Raw genomic sequence first — 21,365 nt, forward strand, 5'->3', positions numbered from 1 at the left:
GACCCCACTGCTGACACAGAGACATAAAAAAGCAAGACTACAGTTTGCCAAAATGTACTTGAGTAAGCCAAAAGCCTTCTGGGAAAACGTCTTGTGGACAGATGAGACCAAGATAGAGCTTTTCGGTAAAGCACATCATTCTACTGTTTACCGAAAACGGAATGAGGCCTACAAAGAACAAAACACAGTACCTACGGTAAAATATGGTGGAGGTTCAATGATGTTTTGGGGTTGTTTTGCTGCCTCTGGCACTGGGTGCCTTGACTGTGTGCAAGGCATCATGAAATCTGAGGATTACCAAAGGATTTTGGGTCGCACTGTAGGGCCCAGTGTCAGAAAGCTGGGTTTGCGTCCAAGATCCTGGGTCTTCCAGCAGGACAATGACCCCAAACATACGTCAAAAAGCACTCAGAAATGGATGGCAAAGAAGCGCTGGAGAGTTCTGAAGTGGCCAGCAATGAGCCCAGATCTAAATCCCATTGAACACCTGTGGAGAGATCTTAAAATTGCTGTTGGGAAAAGGTGTCCTTCCAATAAGAGAGACCTGGAGCTGTTTGCAAAGGAAGAGTGGTCCAAAATTCCGGGTGAGAGGTGTCAGAAGCTTATTGATGGTTATAGGAAGCGACTGATTTCAGTTATGTTTTCCAAAGGGTGTGCAACCAAATATTAAGTTAAGGGTGCCAATACTTTTGTCCAGCCCATTTTTGGGGTTTTGTGTGACATTATGTCATATTTGCTTTTCTGCCTCTGTTTTATATTTGTTCCAATACATACAAAGGGAATAAACATGTGTATAGCAAAACATGTGTTAATGCAATACCTTTTTTGTGTGAAATACTTGATTTTCAGGAAAAATATCAAGGGTGCCAACAATTTCGGCCATGACTGTATATCAACTGAGCAGACCACCGACATGAGAAATGAGAGATGCTTCATGTGTTGGCAGGCGCTGTGCCCCTTTAGTTCGGTTCATTCTGTTGCTATGACATAGATGAGGTTAGTGCCCATATAAATGTACAGGAGTAGGACATCCCAGAGCTGCAAATATATAGTCCTACACTGCGCTGATTTAAAGGAACCTGTGTAGGGCTTAACTCCCAGGAGAAGTGTTACAGAACATGTGGGGATTAGTTGGTGTTGCCTCGTCAGCCCTGACCTTCTACTACAGGTCCTATAGTGTGGTGCATATGGCCTTGGGGGCTTGTGACAGCATCCTTTAATGTGAGTGGTAGCTGATGCCAGGGAATAGATGTTATCAGGGTGCATGTCCGGAAAGGAAAAGCTATAGAAGGGATACTGGGAAGAGACTGGCGGTATACTAATGGAATTACCTTGTCACCAATGACCCTCATCTGTGGGTCCTGTGACTTGGTGGTGAAAAGCCCAATGATCAGGAGTTTAGTATACCCTGTGGTTCCAGCTCTGTGGTGCTCCCAAGAAGAGAGATAAAAGTCTTAGGCCGGGGAATGTGTGAGTGGGCCTCTGGCCGGGAGAAATGTGTCCAAGATGGTAGCTACAGGTATGTGGGTGCTCTATCCTAGAAGAAGCGGGATAGGACTTGTACAGTTTGGTGCCACCATCTGCCCAATCCAGGTCCCCTACACATGGTTTTTCTTATGGGTCTTCTGACTCCTCTCAGCATCCCCTACAGCCCCTTTACCCTACAATTGTCTTGATGAATATAGAGAAAAAGGTCCGCAGATGGACAGAAACAAAATTATGAATCACAAATTATGTTTTCACAGTTTGAAATTTCAAAGCTTGGTGGAGCCGTCTCTAACCCTGCTACCTGAGGCACTACGCCACAGATACAATTATAGTAAATACAGCCTGAGGGACCATAACCAATGATAAAACAGTAAGCATCCCTTTGCCTGCATTTGCACATTTAAACATATCTACTTAGCTTAAACAGGGCCTCTTTCTTCCACAAACTGTAAGATACACTGCGATAACCTGATGTGTCCATTTGATCCCACGTTTAGCCTAGGCTAAGCTAGTTACAAAATACGAAATAATTGCTTGAAGATTTTGTAGTGTACTTTAATTATTCATATGGAAGTATATTAATATACTTTAAATAGATTCCAATGTTATATTCTGAAACAGCTGGAGAAGAGACAAACACGGCTGCTGTTCTGGAAACCACAGAAGAGAGACCCGCCTTCCTAATTAATTAGTGTGAAAGTCTTTTTATGTATCTTCCCCGGGTTTTTTTTTTTTACATCTTTGTTGGTTTTTTGTAAAAAAAAAAAAATATAGACCAGAGCAATTTTTACAATTCCACTACTGGCCTGTTTATTTGGCGCTAACTCTGTTCAAATAACAAAGTAATATGTACATTGTTTTTTGGGAACAAAACTAGTGTTTTTTGATTAGCAATATTGTTTAAAAAAATTATTTTATGTTCCATGTAATCTGTACATAAAGTGAATCAATGTGTTTTTTTGCTGTTTCAACCAAAGCATGGAAATGGTTTTTTGCACATGATTTTTCTTTTTTTCTTTTAATTAATTATAGTTCTATAGCACTTTTATACCTAGGGACTCAAATCACTTTATCTGCTCTAGGGACAAATGGTAAGACAGCCATCTTGGCCACAATCAGTAAAATATTATAATAAGGCCAAGGAACCTAACAGAATGTCCTTAGAGTGTAGAGGGAAAACAGAGAAAACCCATGCATGCTCCATGAAGTTAGTGTTCTGACCTGGACATAAACCACTGACCCCAGTGTTGCAATGCAGAAGTCACTGTCATTGTGCTGCACACTGCAATGCTGCAACAAATAATGAACAAAACAAGTGAAAATGGAAAAATATAGTTTAAATGTGGAGGGTAAAAACATTGAAATTAAAAATAATTAGCAGAAAAAGAATAGCTAAGGGGAGAAGGGGAAAGGAAGATAATAAGGGCTGTTTAGGGTTAACTGAGTATTAATAGGGTTTTTTTTACTTGGAAAGTTTTCTTTAACTGATGTCATATGCAAATCAAAGGTCACCCCTTTGATCTACATATTAATAAAATACTAAATACACTGCTCAAAAAATTAAAGGAACACTTTAAAAACACATTAGATCTCAATGGGGAAAAATATCATGCTGGATATCTATACGGATATGCACTGGGTAATGTGTTAGGAAGGTAAGGATGCCCCATCGTTTTATGGAAATGAAAATTATCAACCTACAGAAGACAACATTCAAAGACACCTCGAAAATCAAAGTGAAATAATTATGCAGCAGGCTAGTCCATTTTGCTGAAATTTCTTTGCAGCAGCTCAAAATGGTCCTCGGTAGTTTGTATGGCCCCCACGTGCTTGTATCCATCCTTGACAACATCGGGGCATGCTCCTAATGAGACGAAAGATGGTGTCCTGGGGTATTTCCTCCCAGATCTGGACCAGAGCATCAGTGAGCTCCTGGACAGTCTGAGGTGCAGTCACCAAAGATCCATTATCTCCTGCGCTCAAAGACTCAGATCAAACAGGCGTTAGTGACAAGCAGCTTGTTGTGTGTTCATCCGCTGGTGATCAGAGGTTGTGCAGCTCTATCATGAAGCTGGGGAAGCTTAATAAAACTGTAGAGGAAGATGAAAGAAAGAGCGCACAAACCTTGCGCATTACCTCAATAAATAGTGACTAATTTTATTAATAAGGAAATATACTCACAAAGTGATGGTATAACAGGCATAAACTAAACATTGACTAAACAGGCTGAACTGCTGGAATACTGACACTCAGTGGCTGAATATCTCCTTGCCATGGGAACTCTGCCATACTGAAGTCTCTATCTGCTCAACCCAGCTCTGATGAAGAAGGGAGCACCCTTCGAAACGCGTTAGCCTTCATCCCCCCCTTTTCGATTTACCTGTAACCCTGTTTGGATTATGGTTACTTATGCTTGTTATACCATCACTTTGCGAGTATATTTCCTTATTAATAAAATTAGTCACTATTTATTGAGGTAATGCGCAAGGTTTGTGCTCTCTTTCTTTCATCTTCCTCTACAGTCTGAGGTGCAACCTGGTGGCATCGGATGGACCAAAATATGATATCCCAGAGGTCTCCTGTTGGATTTAGGTCAGGCGAGCATGGGGACCATTCAATGGTATCAATTCCGTCATCCTCCAGGAACTGCCTGCATACTCTTGCCACATGAGGCCGGGCATTATCATACACCAGGAGGGAATGACAATGGGTCCAAGGATTTCATCCTGATACCTAATGGCAGTCAGGGTGCCATTGTCTAGCCTGTAGAGGTCTGTGCATCCCTCCATGGATATGCCCAGACCATCACTGACCCACCACCAAAACGGTCATGCTGAGCAATGGTACAGATAGCATAACGTTCTCCACAGCTTCTCCAGGATCCTTTGAAAAAGTCATGCTGACGAAATGCATCAGTTAAATGACGTCAGACGTTACTGGGAGTGTCGCGGTGCCCATCTTAGATGAGGTCCGGACTTCTCATTGATACTGTGAGCTATTAGGATATCGGTTCTGCTGCATTTAACTCTGCAAAGGTTTTTTCATTGCTGCATTTACCCTGCAAGGGCCAACTCTGCAGAGGCTGCCTTCACTGCTGCAGTAACTCTGTATATTATGAAACGTGTTTGAATAAAGCCTTGTATAATTTTAAGGAACTTCTGCACTATGATCTTTTGCTCTTGTTTTGGGTACTAACTAATCACTGATTTGGGAGTTTGACACTAAAGGTTTGGAGTAACAACCCATTCTGAGTTAAAGCTTGCACCACCTGTCAATCTGGTAAGGTATAGGGGTTGACAGGTGTCTTATTTATTTATTTAATATCACAATTTGTCATCGGGTCAGTTGTTGATGTCTGCTATGTCACCAGCCTCCCTACCCTTTTGTTACGTGTGGCAACAGGTTGGGAAATTTCATGCCTGCAGCCGATTGGGCTGGCAGCCAGCAGTCATTTGTTAGTTCTCCATGAAACTCTCTGGAGTGCATGCATATAGACAGGAAGTGGCTGAAAGAGAATGCAGGCCATCAGCAGCACTGAGATTTAAAAAAAAAGGTTAAATAAAAAGCTGAAAATACTATTTTAGGAATGTCTGTAAATGTCTGTAATACATCACACTTTGGCAAACTAAAATATAGGTATACTTATGCTTTAAATAACTGAATTATTTGTTCCACATACTTTATTAGAATGAACATCAGCTTGTTAACCCCATAGACATTTAGCTGCTGAAATATTGGGTGGTGGGACCCTTGATGCAGCTATAGTGGGTATGAGATGAGTACTGCTTAAATGATAGTATATATGCTGTACTATTTTCCCCACAGGAGAAAAATGAGGAAGATGATGTTGCATCTGATTTCTGCAACAGTATGAATGATTTTAACAGAGACATCAACCGTCAACCTGGCGAGAGGCAGGTTTCTAGCAGTGGCTATTGGGGAATTCCAATCCTGTTTAATACTAAAACTAACTCGAAGAGGACCTCAAGTTCATCCTTTAAGGAAGCTATAAAGTCATCTTACAAAAAGGTATACAACATTTCTATGGTACACGACAATATGTAGTATATATCAGTATATGCATGGCATGTTAGAAATGATGGGGCTACATTAGCGTTGACCTCAATGCGAGTTGAACGCAAGTTCGATTTGAACATCGGCTGTTCGTGAGTTCGCCAAACATGAATGGTAAGGGTGTTTGTTGGGCTGTTCACCCACCAAGCACCCCACAATGCACTGTGCTCCCACAGTACATTGTGAGAGCCATGATTGGCCAAAGCAATGCAGCTGACCTCAGGTTAGGTGCCATGCTTTGGCCAATCACAACACAATGCACTGTGAGAGCCACGATTGGCCAAAGTCACAGTGACTTTGGCCAATCATGGCTCACGGCTAAGTCTACGCCCCACACTATATAAAGCGGCTTACACAGCAGCCTTGCGTAGTGTGTTGCTGGAGTTTAGAAGAGTTAGTGGTGTGTTAAGAGTGTAGTGTGGTGTTGTGAAGAGCAGTGTAGTAGTGTCAGTGAAGTGTCAGTGTGTTTGGTGCACTTCTGAGTCATCACTGTTCCCATTTTTTTTTTTTTTTTTTTTGCAATCTCAGGTTCTGCATCATTAGTGTTTTTGCTTTCTGGATTTTCTTTTTTATTTAATTTAATCTTTTCACTTTTTTTGCTGCAGCAGCTGCAAAAATATTTAGCGCATAATTGCTTTTCCTCCTTCTGCGTCACCAGTGGGTTTTTTTTTTCGCTTTCTTATTCTTTTAAAATTTATTTTATTTTAATTTTTTGCAGCAGCAGTAAAAAAAAAATTCTTCATAACTGCTATACCCCCTATTTTCTTTATTAAAAGAAACAATAATAAAATGGTTTATAGTGCACCAAGCACCAAATTCTCATCCCACACTCTAAAATAAAAAGTTATAAAAATCCCCGAAAAAATCCCCATAATGTTTGAAAGGCCAACAAGGAGAGGTCGATCACAAGATGCTCACAAGTAGCTAAAATGGAGCAAGCAACCTTTGTGTCCACAGTGAAAAGTGGTGGTAGTGGACATGGTGCATCCTCTGCAGGCAGGGCATGCTTGTAATTTGTTCCAGTGCTGGCCATGTAATTGAGCCACAACATGCAGAAGAGATGGTAGAGTGGATAACTAAACCATCCTCATCCTCCTCATCCTCTGACACCCAGGCTCATACTAATTCGCCTTCCACCGCAGCTGCCAAAGCAGGCCTATCCCACAGGCTCCTTGTCCACAGCTACTCCTTTTGTAGTTCCACCATCATGCACGGCAGAGTCAGCTGAATTATTAGAACATAGTGTCAGTCCCTTGCTGCTGGAGGATACGCAGCAGTTTCAATGCTCCGATGTTGGTTCCCAGGTTGAGGAAAGGAGTGACATGAGCCTAGACAGATGGACAATAAATTGGCAATAATGGACAAGAAATTGGCAGTCATGTTCCCCCAGCTGTAGCATACTGCCAAGTTGGCTCCAGTGATGAGGAGGGAGGGGATGATGGGGTCACTGACTGTACTTGGGTGCCTGAGAGAATAGAGGAGAAAAGTGATGAGGAGGCACAACTCCAACGAGGCAGGATGTCCTCCAAGGGCAGGTGTAAGGGCAGCCACCCAATTGCATCACATGACAGAGCTCTACAGGTGCAAGTTGCTGCTGACTCCCCACTGACTTCCAAAACTTAATTGATGTGGAATTTTTTCAACACATGTGCAGTAGACTGCAGAATTGCTGTTTGCAGTCTCTGTCTGAAGCAGATCAAGCGTGGCCAAAACAGCAGCCGCTTGGGCACCACATGCTTGACAAGACATGCCTGCCATGCAGCCCATTGGTAGCAGCACCTGAAAGACCCACATCATAAAAAAGTGCAGACTTCTTCTTGCTCCTCATCTGGGATCTCTACCCCTACTATACCTCAATTCTTCTCAACAGCGTACAGTGGAAGGGATGATGGTATAGCAATGGGTGCCACATGTCCTTGCACCCAATCTGCTAGCAGTATACCACCTGTTGATTTCATCAAGCAAAGTTCGCTACCCCGGTTGCTGAACCATAAAAAAAATACTGTCCCACCCATCAACATGCTCAACGTCTAAATGCTATCTTGGCCAAATGGCTAACGTTACAACTGCTGCCTTTCCATATGGTGGACTCTGCCCCCTTCTGTGAATTTGCGGAATGTGCTGTACCACAGTGGCAGGTTCCAAAAAGAAATTTCTTTTCACGCAAGGCCATTCCAGCTCTGTACATCGTTGGACAGGGCAGTCAGCAGCAAAGTCCATATTACTGCTGACGTCCAGCAGGCATGGTCAGGTACATTAGAATTCCTTTACGGTGCACTGGAGAACTCTGCTGGCAGCTGGGAAGGATGCAGGACAGGATTCAGTGCTGGAGCTTGTTCCGCCACCATGCCTCCAAAAAGCTGGTGGTGATTCTGCCACATCTGCCTGCTCCACCCCCTTCTCTTCCTCTATGACCCCTTCTGCTGAATTTCCTCTGAACCAGCAGGGCTCCCTAAACATTCAAGGGGCTGTTCAAGCAGTCAGGCTAAAAGATGCCATGCGGTGCTTCAGCTGGTCTGTCTAGGGGACAAGAACCATATCGGGGCAGAGAAACTGTCAGCTCTGCAGGGACAGGTTCAGAGGTGGTTGACACCATGGCAGTTCGAGCCAGGAATGGTTGTATGCAACAATGGCACCATCCTCTTCTCCACCCTCCAACAGGGACACTTGACACATGTTCCATTCTTGGCACACATCCTAAATTTGGTGGTGCAGCATTTCTTGAACAGGTACCCAGGCTTACAAGATCTTCTGAAGCAGGCCAGAAAAGTCTGCTGCCATTTCCAGCAATCATACATGGCCAGTGTTCGGATGGCAGATTTTCAATGGGAACTGCCCACCAACCGCCTCATTTGTGACATGCCCACCAGGTGGAACTCAACATTGAAAATACTGCAGCAGATGCACATGCAGCAGAGGGCCATCAAGGAGTACCTGTGTGAGTATGGCACAAGGGCAGGCACAGGGGAGATTGGATTCTTTTTGCCACAACAGTGGCTGCTGATAAAGGATGTATGCACTGTCCTTTCACCATTTGAGGAGGCCACAAGATCGGTGAGCTGCGACATTGCATGCATCAGTGACACTATCTCTCTAGTCTTCCTGCTGGAGCACACACTGCATGGAATCATGGACAGGGCAATTGAGGCAGAACAGAGGGAGGAAGAGGAGGACTTCCTTTCCTCTTAAGGCCCACTTTATGCAGATAGCATTCCTGAGGAGACGCAGAACACAGGAGGAGGAGGAAGATCAGGAGGAGGATTGTGGCAGCATGGAAGTAGAGGATAACATATTGCAGTCTTCAAGGGATGGTTTTCAGTCCCCAGAAATCCTAGGAGTAGTACGTGGCTGGGAGGAGGTAGTTCCGACAGTGTCATCCTCAGTGACCCAGCCCCCCCCAATCCATATTAGGCCCTGTAGGTCTGGTAGGAAGGTTAGGAGGGACCCCACAGTAAAAAATTAAAAAAAAAGTGAGTGGAGTTCCCCTAGAAGCAAAACCCATCCCTTTAGGCGTGGTAGTACTTTTAAGGGGAACCCATCCCAAAAAAATTGAGGGGAAAAAGTGTGGGGTTCCTCCTAAATTCCTACCAGATCCTTGATCCGAGCACAGGCCTAGCAGGGCAGGAAGGAGGGGATGATTGAGCACCCCCCACCCCTGCACGCGGCTTACCAGGCCACATGACCTTACCTTGGGACAAGGGCCTCTTCCCCACAACCCTGGCCCAGTGGTTGTGAGGTCTGCAGGCAGGGGGTTATTAGCATCAGTGTACTCGTTTAAATAAAGGGGCACCCTGATGCTGCCCCCCCCCCCCTTGTGAAGGAGTAACGAGTACTTATACCCCTACAAATTCACTAAAGGGTTAAATTTAGAAAAAAAATACTTTTGATTAAAAAAATTCCTTTGATTAAACAGAAAAACAAAACAACTGTTTTTGACAAGTCCTTTAATTTTAAAAGAAAACCAACCACACTGGGTTTCTGCTTTTGTTTACTAAAAATGACAGTCTGGCTGCAGCAGGTTCTATACATTGTACAGATGTGCAAATTTGCAGATAGTTTAAGGGAGAGCTCCCCCCCCCCCCCAGGCATGATATTTAAAGGAATTTTTCTTTTTTTTTACTTTAAGCAATTAAAAATGTCTGCCCTTTTTAAAAACGGTACTTTTTGAAAATTTTTTTCATTGATTCATGTCCCTGAAGTCCCCATACCCCTTTTATGGCCAATACATTGTATATAAGCCTTCAAAATGGGCACTTTTGAATTTACAAGTTTGAGTCTCATAGACTTGCATTGAGTTCGAAGTTCATGGTCGAACGTTCATTAGGTTCGAAGGTTCGACCGTGAACCGAACAAAGGGATATTCAGCCCATCACTAGGCTACATCCTAAAATGATCTTAAAACAAGCTTCTTTCAAGTGGAGGTGTACAATTTTATCAAAGCCAGGGTGGGCAGAATCCTCAGAGACATTATAGGGAGGAGGGATGATATAGTTGATTTAAAGTGTAAATTGAATGTGCTCACTCAGATACTAATCAATCGCTGCTATACCAAAATACAGTCCATCAACTAACTCAAAAATATCATGGGAAGATACACAGCTGAATGAAACAAAAATGTGTGGCACAACAAACAGTGCCATAAAAGTTTTTATTACATAAAAAATAAAAAAAATGAATGGGAAGCAGTACTTCTCAGGAGCATGCTAATCATCATTGGCAAGTGTTAAAGCCTACCTCTGGCCAAAACTTTTGATTTTGTTTAGGATAAAACACGGAAACATTTGAGCCTCTGTTGGGTTTCACTGCAATCTATGTCTTTATTAGGGAGTATTCTCAGTACAGGAAATAATGGAAAATCTTGTCAATGGGGACACAGACAAAACCAAAAATAAAAAAAGTTTAGTAGTAGATTGAGGAAAGCTTAGATTTCTGTCCTGGTGACAATCGCCACCCAGTTACCCCCTTCCATTTCTTATATGAGTGCTACAGGGACAGAAAGTGAGACGTGTTGGACATACTAAAGACAGATAGGTTGTTCACTTTGAAAGGGAATTTTTTCTTAGCTTAATGAATGAATAATAAAAATGCATTAGCAAAGAATATGCAATCGTTTGAAAGGATTTTTTTTTTTAAATGTATTTTTGCTTGCACATGATTAGATGATGGAAATCAGCAGAACTTCACCTCATGTTCCAAACTAAGGAAAAATTTCCTGTCAAACTTGACCAAAAAAGCTTTGGTTGGAGATGGGTTTTAAACATTGTTATTCTCATACAGCCAACAAAATGGGAATCCAACATAAACTGCAATACTCATCATTGCTATTGTAGGGCTGGCTGCTTAGGCTATCACCTCCTCATCTAGTGCCCAATTCAGTTTCATTCTATTTACACATTTTGAAGCCTAACTTTGCTAATGAAACAACTGATGCAAAGTTAAGGAAGACTGAAGTTCTAAGTGAACTTTATGTAGGACTTACCACTGTATCTGCCTTGCTTTGATGGAGAAAAAAGGGTGTGAGCAGAAAAGCCCTGGTAAAGGGAGGTAAGTATGGACCAAACCTTTTTTTTGTACCATGCTGTTTGATACTAAGCCCGCCCAATATATATCTGCTGTTCTCTTCTGTTCCTTCAGACCCATTCATGTCATTGACCCATCTGTGCCCAAGTGGCCCACTCAAGGCCAGATTTCTGGATTGCCATGGCCAAGCCCTCCAGAATATAATAAAATGTTCTGGACCACTTGCTAGAGAATTCCAGATGAGTCCTAATTATTGCTGCCCCTGCACATTTCTGTGCATGTTTATTAGTGGAATAGGGTGCTGTGTCAGTATACCTAGAATCAAACTCTTAGCAGGATAGGGTAACAGTTTATTTAACTTTTTCAGATGTTGCATCTTGGTGTTGCAGTGGTAGTGCAGACATTGGTTGTAAACCTCAGACATAAAAAATATGAAAAAGCATATCCCTCTACAGTGTACTTGTCTCAATTAAGAGCACTAAGTGTCATTTCTCTCTGCTGCTTCGTTCCTTTGCTCTCAGCATGAATCACATCTGACAAGTGTCACTTCTCTCCAATCAGCTCTCAGAGCTCTCCTCACTGAGCTCTGCAGTGTGTAATTTTAGCTCCCCACCCCCTTTTTTCTGAACTCTCAGACAGGCTTTTGTCTTTTTAGAATTTCAGCACCTGTAGAGCAGAGGAAACGTCAGATAAACGAGTACAGTATATGTAGGAGGATTTGTTTCATCTCTGGGTATCACCTGAGGCTAATCACTTCATGTGGTATTTGTAAGGGTTTACAACCACTTTAATGCTTAGCAAGTTAACTCTACACATTAAGTGATATAAGTGGATCCACAATATAGGTAGCTGGCAACTCCGGAGCTTTGTAATGCAAACTCTTTATTGGTTACAATATAAGTGGAGTATTGACAAATAGTGGGCATATTGTAACTTCCTGCATCTCTACCTGATATACTTTACATTACAGTATTATTATGTCTGTGCCTAGTACAGATGACTGATGTTGGGGGCAGTAGCTCTGCATTCTGGCACCAGGCCAACCAAGTCTTCATTACTTTTGAATAAAGATCTAGAGGCCGTTAGCTCTCCAACTGTTGTGACATTAGATCAAATGACCTGAAACCAGATTGTCCCCAGATCACCTTGTTATGACATTTAGGTACATTTATGGTCATTCTAATAGCTTTATCCTATGTTAATTGCGCACTAGTTGTTTTAAATATATCTACATTTTTAATTAAAGTATAACTAAAGGCAAAACTTTTTTTAGTGGAGAGGAATAAAAACCCCTTTTAGGTTTTGATTCAATCTGCATTTATTGACATTTTAGACAATACAATAAGAAACAGTACAGCACAAGATAGTATAGCATGTAGGTATACAGTGAGATTAGATGTATCATGCAGGCTGTAAGTACAGTACAGAATTGATCGTTAAATAGAATTGAGGCTATAAAGAGCCATGAAGCATGACTATATTAACTGAAGAGGACAAATAAAAGAAAGTACAAGTAGAGAAGAGGAAGAACCTAGGGAAAGGTGGGTACTCCACCATGGCTATATGATGGCACAAGAGTGTCATTCAGCAATCCAGTCTTGGAACATAGACCAAGAAGCCCATGTTTTTATAAATTGTTAAGATCTATCGTTCTGTGACAGCAGGTCCCAGATAATACCCAGTTCTGAGAGACCCATTCCGCAAAGCAGGGTATGGCTGTTGATTTCCAGTATCAGGGAGCAACCGCTTGGGCAGCAATGAGAAAATGACAGGGAACATCTTTCTTGGCTAGCAAGATGGAGCCCAGAATCATTGAAAGCAAGGCTTTTCTAGGGGAGAAAAGTATTTGTCACTATAATCTTACAATAAATGCTGAAGATTTTAGTCCAGAAAGCCTGCATCTGGACGCATTGCAACAATAGGTGTGTCGTGTTCCCTTCAGAGTTGTGACAATGGCAGCAGGTATCAGAATAGGGAGGAAATGTATGCTGGAGGACATCAGGGCCTTGTCAAGGTCCTACCTTTTCCCAGAGATTGTGCGGCTTCATGTACTGGCGTCCATCTTGGGTTTCTGCAGAGCATGGTGGGAGTCTTTTATGCCTTCAGGTCTCTGAGGTCCATCCCCCGAGGGGTGTGGCTGAGAACATATATGAGCCTGTGATCCGCACATGCTCTTTGCACTTGTGTCTTGTGTCTTTGTGTTGCTACAGCTCTGTGTATACTCTCGTGACTCTTCTGGTATCTGACTCGGCTTGTGACTAGACCATTCTCTGTGTTTTCCTTTGATCTGACCTTCCGTTGCTGAACCCAGCCCGTGACCTGTGATTCTTGTCTACTGTTCTGAACCGTTTTGTCCCGTTGTTGTCGACCCGGCCTGCCTGACTACGCTATTGTCATTCCTACCAGCTACACGCCATTGGCGGCGGCCATTACCACAGCCAGGGTGTCTCGGGGGCCGCGACCTGGTTCCTGGCTGCGTCAAGTCCATCCCCACCATCAGGGGCCCTGGTGAAGGGCAGCCTGGGACTTAGACTCCGCGCCCTGAGGGACTTTGGTCTGTTGGTGATGGTTGTCATCAGTCACTAGGCCTACCTGTCCGTTCCACAGCCCTGCCCTGACAGGCATCTACACCATTTAGTGACAAGTTTGAACCCATTTTCGGAACCCCTGTTGGGTTTTAATTTCTTTCTGTACCTCTGGAGGGAGATTCACCCACATTTGTTCTGTTTACCATTATCATTAAAGTAAAAATAAAATCCCAGAACAGTAAGAGATGGAAAATATTCCAATGGGGACACTAGTTCTGGTGCCAACCAGGTGCTCCTTCACTTTGGAGGGATTTCCTCTCAATTCCTGTTGTGACTATGGGAAAGGAAAGGAAGCGAGGTCTACTCAATAAGACACAGATGGCAAAAAAAAAATTACAGGGGTTATAACCCTCCCTTACTCTATCCATAAAGAAAAAATAAGCTTTGTCTTTAAGTTCTGTATAATCAGAATGTGCTAAACCTACAGCTGGGGTGCCACTGTAAAGTACTACTCCAGATAAATGTATAGAATCCCATTTCACTCATAAATGTATTCCTTGAAAAGTCATGAAATAATTGTTTAATTCAAGCATTGTACTTTCCTGAAATGTGTCTTCATATTGAGTTGCCATACACAGCTGATAATGTTACATCTCGACCATACTGATAATATAGACTTGTAAAGCGTAAAGAGCTTTGACTCCTAAGGGAGAAAAAGTGCTTTATAAATCTTAGCCGTATTGTATTATGTCTGTGGTGTCCAATCTCTTTAAGTAGATTGAAATTGAAGTCGATGGTGGCCTTGACTGACTATAAGCCTCTTATCTATTCCCAACAAGAATGCCGAGCACACAACCACTACTTATCAAACTTTTAAGCAGGCCTGTAGTCCTAGGAACATTAGAGGATAAGAGGAATCTTTTCCTTACACAATTATCATATTAAAAGGAACCCTGAGCAAAAAGTTCAACTGTATATTGCTTACAGATTAAGACCCTATTCACACCTATGCTGCAGTTTGCTTTTTGTCCATTTTGCAGTGCTTTTTGCAGTTCATTTTGTGCTTTTCTATGCATGTTTTTGATGTGTTTTTACCGCTTTTTGCATTTTGTTAAACTTTTTTTTTTTTTTAAGTGCAATTTTTTTTGTTGCTCTGCAGAATAAAAATGCAAAACGTGGCATAAACGCTGTAAAAACACACTACCATGCATTTCAGCAGCTTCTCCACTGAACTCTATTGTAGCAAAAACGCTTTTAAAAAAGTCCCTGACCCTTTCTAAAAACGCAGCAGCTCAAAAAAGCATAGATGTAAACATGTTCCATAGGAAACCATGTTAAATGGACTGTATTGCGTTTCTGCAAAAATCACTAAAAACCGCATTGGTGTGAACAGAGCCTGAAAAAAATCATTCATTAGGTAATCTATTAAAAGCAGAGAGGCAAATAGTAACAAACGTTAGGCTGATGCCTTGAGTGACCAGTAAGAGTTTTTCTCATGGGTAGGTGGAGAATGTGGCTCTCAGGAGCCCTCAACATTGTCGTTGTATTTCGTATTCCTCCAGATAAGGCAGGAGGTGGGGCAGGGGCACTAAGCCAGAGGTGATGCAGGCTTGGACAAGTGATGGCATACATACAGTTTTGCATCACAAAAGAATATACAATGTTATGACAAGGTTTTTTTTTGCTTTTTTTTAATGTCAGCTGATGTTGCTCATTAAAGTGGTTGTAAACCTCAGACACGAAATATGAACAAAGCATACCCCTCTATTGTGTGTACTTGGCTCAATCAAAAGCACTAAACTGTCATTTCAGTCTGCTGCTTCATTCCTCTGCTATCAGCATGAATCACTTCTGACAAGTTTTCCTGACACCAAGAGAAAAATGGTTACAGGGGAGGGACCTCCAGCTGATTAATAGACTCAGCTTCATTCCTGTGAACTGTGTAAAGTGTGTGTGTGTGTGGGGGGGGGGGGTCTCTTCCCTCCAATAAGATGTCAGAGCTCACTGAGCTCTGCAGTGTGTAACCTCAGCTCCCCAGCCCCTTATTTCTGACAGTTCAGAGAAGCTTATATATTCTGGTATTTGAACGGATGTAGAGAAGACTGCAGATAAACAGGTACAACTTATTTAGGAGGATTTGTTTAATCTCTGTGTATCACCTGAGGCTAGTCATTTCACTGGGTATATGTACGGGTTTAAAACCACCAAAACAATGTAAAGTTCTCTGTATCATATAAAACATACAGTACATCTTAAGAAGATACATTTATTGTTTGTCTGGTTTTGTCTATAGGATTCCAAATTTATTAGGATCCATAAAGTGATCTCAGTGTCGGAATTTGTCATGAAGAAAGACAATCTCTGGCTATCGGATGTCTTCCTGAAGGCTCTCAATCACCTGCCCTTGGAATACAACTATCCTCTCTACAGCAGGATCTTTGATAATTTTGGCACCCATTACATCAGCCAGGGCTCAATGGGCGGATTGTATGACCTTCTTTTCCAGTACAGCACAGAGGAACTGAAAAACTCAGGTAATCAAATTACAGGGCAGCTGGGAGATGGAAGTTTTTACTTTGATGCAATACAAAAAGACTTCGATTTTTTTGTGATGCAAATATAAGTATATTGATTTTCATACCACTGCCCATGAATGAGTTAATGGTTGTCGTGAAATAGTTTTCTGCTGACAATTCAACTGACTTAAGCAACAGCAGCAGTGAAGGGCACAGACTACTGCTTATTCACGGACAAACTGTTTTGGTCTTTGATACTCAATATTGTTGCTTTACACCCCGGTTACACCAAACATTGAAATCGTGTGACTTACAGTGAAGTCGCACGATTTCAAACTCGGATGACATGCTGATTTGAGGTGTGATTTGCAAGACATCTGACACGGATGTCTATGCAAATGGCACCAAAAGTAGTGCATGCACTACTTTAGATATTGGTGCAGCTCCAACCAAGTGGGAACCGCACCGATATGACCGCTGTAATTGCAGTGAATAGCGTGCAATTTGCCATGCAATTTCCAAGTCGTATTGCATGCAGATCGCATGCCAAGTCGCACCTTGTGTGACTGGGGACTTACTCATGCCAATGTCTTGCTATTGTGTGATCTAGCCAACCAATGTGTAAATGGCTGTTGCTCTTCTACCCAATTGCTGATCTCACTTTTTTACCCCTCTGCTCCACCCCAAAACTTGTACATCTCACCCTCACTGCTACCATCTCCCTACTACTGCTCTCATCCCCTCCTGCTGATACTTCACTCTCCTGCTGACCCAAACACCAGGACTGGAAGGCATGTGCACTCATGTACATCCCGCTCCCATGTTACTTTCCTCACCCTTCTTCTTCTCCTAACCTCTGCGGATATCTCCCCAAATCCTGGTCCTCCACTATTTCACCCCCACACCAGGCGTTCTCTTTCTTCCAGGAATAGATGCAATCCCCTCAATTTAACATCAGTCCCCATGCTTCCAAAAACCACCCTCCCTTTTTCATGTGCGCTCTGGAATGCCCGCTTTGTCTGTAATAAGCTCACCTCTGTCCATGACCTTTTTGTCTCCCACTCCCTTAACCTACTAGCAATTACAGAAGCCTGGTTCCAAGCAGCAGATTCTGCTTCTCCCGCAGCACTTTCCTATGGAGGCCTCCTCTGGACCCACTCACCTAGACCCAGTGGTCGGAAAGGTGGTGGAGTTGGTTTGCTTCTATCCCTACTGAGCACCTTTCAAGTCCTCCCTAACCCTCCCTCTCTATCCTTCTCTTCTTTCGAGACTCACTGCATCCGGCTGTTTTCTCCCATTTTTCTGAGGATTTCAGTGATCTATCGGCCTCTTGGACCGGTGTCCCGCTTTCTTGACGATTTCTCCACCTGGCTACCCTACTTTCTCTCCTCTGAATTACCCACTATCATTCTCATAGATTTCAACATCCCTATTAATGTCAACAACCCGGCTAAATCCCAACTCTTCAACCTAACCTCATCTTTTGCATTAGCACAGTGTATACAGTCCTCCACTCACTCTGATGGGAATACATTGGACCTTGTTTTCTCCCATCTTTCCACTCCCTACAACCTTACAAACACCCCCCTTCCTCTCTCTGATCACAATCTCATCACCTTCACAGTGTCATCGTCTTCAAACACCTATCTCTCCAAGCAGCAAACAATTACCTGCAGAAACCTGCACAACTTGAACCCTGCTCCTTTCCACTCTGCAACTGACCAACTCTATAACAGAATCTCTCCCCTGTCCTGCCCTGACCTGGCCACTGCTGTCTATAACAGTTCACTTTCATCCACATTAGACTTACTTGCTCCTCTAACAACACGAAGCATCAGGCCCCGACCATTACAACCTTGGCAGACTGACGACACCAGAAATCTTAAACGACATAGTCGCGCGCTGAAGTGATTGTGGTGTAAAACCAAATCCCAGCAAGCATTCACCTTATATAAATCTGCTTTCTTAACATACAATTCCTCCCTTCATGCTGCCAAACAAGCCTACTTTGTCACTCTTATTAATACCTTGTCATCCAGTCCTCGTCGTCTCTTCTCTACTTTTAACTCTCTACTTTCTCCACCTCCACTTCCACCCAGTACCTCACTCACTGCTCACGAGATTGCAAATCATTTCAAAAACAAGATTGACGCAATTTGTAGGGGCATCGCCACTGCACAGACATCCATCCCACTTAGCATACCTTATACTAAACCTCCCTCAACATTTTCCTCTTTTTGACCTTGCTACTACCGAAGAGATCACTAAGGTTTTCTCAGAAGCCCGTCTCACCACCTGCCCCCTGGATCCTGTCCCCTCACAACTACTATGGTCACCCTCTTCTTCCATCCTATGATCCCTCACTCACATCTTCAATCTTTCCCTCTCTACTGGTGCCTTCCCCTCCCCTCTAAAGCATGCGCACATCACTCCCATACTTAAAAAGCCCTCCCTGGATGCCACCAACCTGAACAACTTAAGACCCATCTCCCTGTTGCCTATTACCTCTAAACTCCTAGAACGCTTAGTCTGCAATCGCCTGAGCTCCCACCTCACCAACAACAACCTTCTTGACCCTTTACAGTCTGGCTTTCACTCACTACACTCCACTGGAACTGCCCTACTAAAACTCACTAATGATCTACTAACTGCTAAAACCAATGGCCACTACTCCGTACTCTTACTACTTGACCTCTCTGCAGCTTTTGATACGGCTCCTCAAAAAACTCCACTCTTTTGGCCTCAGAGACTCTGCTCTCTCCTGGTTCTCCTCCTACCTATCGCAGCGCTCCTTCAGTGTTACCTATAATGCTGCCTCCTCCTCTTCATTCCCTCTTTCTGTAGGGATCCCTCAAGGTTCTGTCCTTGGACCCCTACTCTTCTCCATCTACACCTCTCCCTTGGTCATTTGATAAACTCCCATGGCTTTAAGTACCATCTTTATGTTGATGACACACAAATCTATTTTTCTACCCCTAACCTCACCCCTTCAGTCTCCTCTGGCATTACTAACCTACTAATCGACATATCGGCATGGATGTCACTCCACTTCCTCAAACTCAATCTTTCCAAAACTGAGCTCTTAGTATTCCCCCCAGCCCGTGCCCCCTCCCCTCACTTCTCCACCAAGATCAATAACACAATTATCAGTCCAGGGTACTAGGTGTAATCCTAGACTCCCATCTGTCCTTTCACCCCCAAATCCAATCACTGTCCAAATCTTGTAGACTTTACCTCTGCAACATCTCCAAGATACGCCCGTTCCTAACCACGGAAACCACTAAGCAACTTATCCACTCCCTTGTTATATCTCGCCTTGACTATTGTAACTCCCTCCTCATTGGCCTACCTCATCGCAGGCTATCCCCTCTTCAGTCTATCATAAATGCTGCTGCCAGAATCATCCACCTTACTAACCGTTCCATATCTGCCACCCCTCTCTGCCAATCCCTCCACTGGCTTCCCATTGCCCAACGGATAAAATTCAAAACATTAACAATAATGTATAAAGCCATTTACAACTTTGCCCCAAATTACATCAACGATCTTGTCTCTAAATATCACCCAAACCGTACTCTCTGCTCCTCGCAAGACCTCCTGCTCTCTTGTCTCCTCCTCCCATGCTCATGTCCAGGACTTTTCTAGAGCTTCCCCCATCCTCTGGAACTCTTTACCCCAATTTATTAGACTATCGCCTACTCTGCTCACTTTTAGGCGATCTCTGAAAACCTATCTCTTCAGGGAAGCCTATCCTGCCCTCAGCTAATAATGGAATCTTCTACTCTTCCAACCAGTCTATCCCCCACAGTTACTACCTTTTGTACCACTAGCCCCTCCCTCCTAGATTGTAAGCTCCAAGGAGCAGGGCCCTCATTTCCCTCTTGTATTGAACTGTATTGTTGCTGTATTGTCTCCCATTATATTGTAAAGCACTGAGCAAACTATTGGCACTGTATAAATCCTGTATAATAATAATAATAATTGCCTTCTGTTGTTTGGATAAAAAGATATGCCCATGATGAAGGTGCGAAAGGGATATATAGGGGTGATGAATTGTTTAGTGTATTAAGTACTTGATGAATGGCTAACTTTGTCCAGTTTGGGGTCTGTGATTAATACTATAGTTAATAAGTTAATACTATAACATACCCCTAGGTTATTTTGGAATAATATTATGGAACTATGCAGAAGGTAGACCCCCTGAGGACCTGGCGAGCTGCCACTTATTACTTAAGGCAGTATTCATTTTAAAAGCAAACATTTATTATATTGCAGCTAATCAGTTCCTATATGTGATGGCTGCATTGTTGTGTTTTTTCTTTCTCCTTTATTCATCTGATGATGCAGTCAGTTGTTTTTCAAAAGAACAAGCTGTCTTGTGGATGTGTCAGTTACAGGGATGAGACAGACCATTTAACACAGGATTTTCCTGACCTGAGGGCCTACAAATGAAATTCCTTAATTCCTTGCTACTCATCCTTGTTTCACTTGGGGAGTAATTTAAGTTAAGGTTTATATTCTCAGTCCTTCAAGACAAGTGGCCACAATAGGAAATATATTGGTACTGTACTGACTGGTTTCTGTGCTGAATCACTGTTTATTCTGCGCCTTTGTTAGCTGGTAAACTGCCTATTATTTATCTTAACTGCTTCCTGTCCACCCTATAGCAGAGATATTGGTACAGGACAGCACGGGTGAGCAAAACCACATGTTTATATACGTGATTTTGCATTTCCGGGTAGGGGCACATGCAAACGGACATTTACGGCCATGGCTGTCAATCACTGGGTCCCGAACGTGGATTACTCGCCAGCGCCCTGTGATCTCCGATGAGGGGGAGAACTGTTAGTAAACAAAACAATTCCCTCCCTGTCAGTTCGTGCACACTGCTTTGACTGGCCGTGCACAGCCATGCAATGCATGGTGCTTACAGTTAAGCACACAGACACAGCCATCATAGTAAAACACACAAAGCACCCGTTAACCCTCTGATCGCCCCAGATGTTAACCCCTTCCTGCCCAGTGCCATTAGTACAGTGTCAGTGCTTTTTATTAGCACCGATCACTGTATTGGTGTCACTAGGGATGTCAGTGACACCAAGTCAGTCCCCCCCCCCCCCAGTGTCAGAATGCCTGCCACAGTCCCGCTATAAGTCGCTGATTGCTGCCATTACTAGTAAAAAACAAAATCCCAGTATATATACCGCCATTTGTCTTCTCTTTACCTCTCAGGAGCCTG

At 43.1% G+C, this 21,365-nt stretch overlaps 1 protein-coding gene across 1 annotated transcript in view; it reads left to right on the plus strand.

Moving 5' to 3' along the window:
- Nucleotides 1-21,365, plus strand: part of C6 (complement C6) — a 109,571-nt gene that overhangs the window by 42,237 nt on the left and 45,969 nt on the right. Inside the window, exons 7-8 of the mRNA XM_089687814.1 lie at nucleotides 5,314-5,517; nucleotides 15,904-16,144. Coding sequence (XP_089543940.1) covers nucleotides 5,314-5,517; nucleotides 15,904-16,144 — 445 coding nt within the window. The remainder of the gene's footprint in view (nucleotides 1-5,313; nucleotides 5,518-15,903; nucleotides 16,145-21,365) is intronic.

The sequence above is a fragment of the Staurois parvus genome, unplaced genomic scaffold, assembly GCF_062004578.1.
Source record: "Staurois parvus isolate SC_StPar_1 unplaced genomic scaffold, SC_StPar_1.0 ptg000438l, whole genome shotgun sequence".
NCBI lineage: Eukaryota > Metazoa > Chordata > Amphibia > Anura > Ranidae > Staurois > Staurois parvus.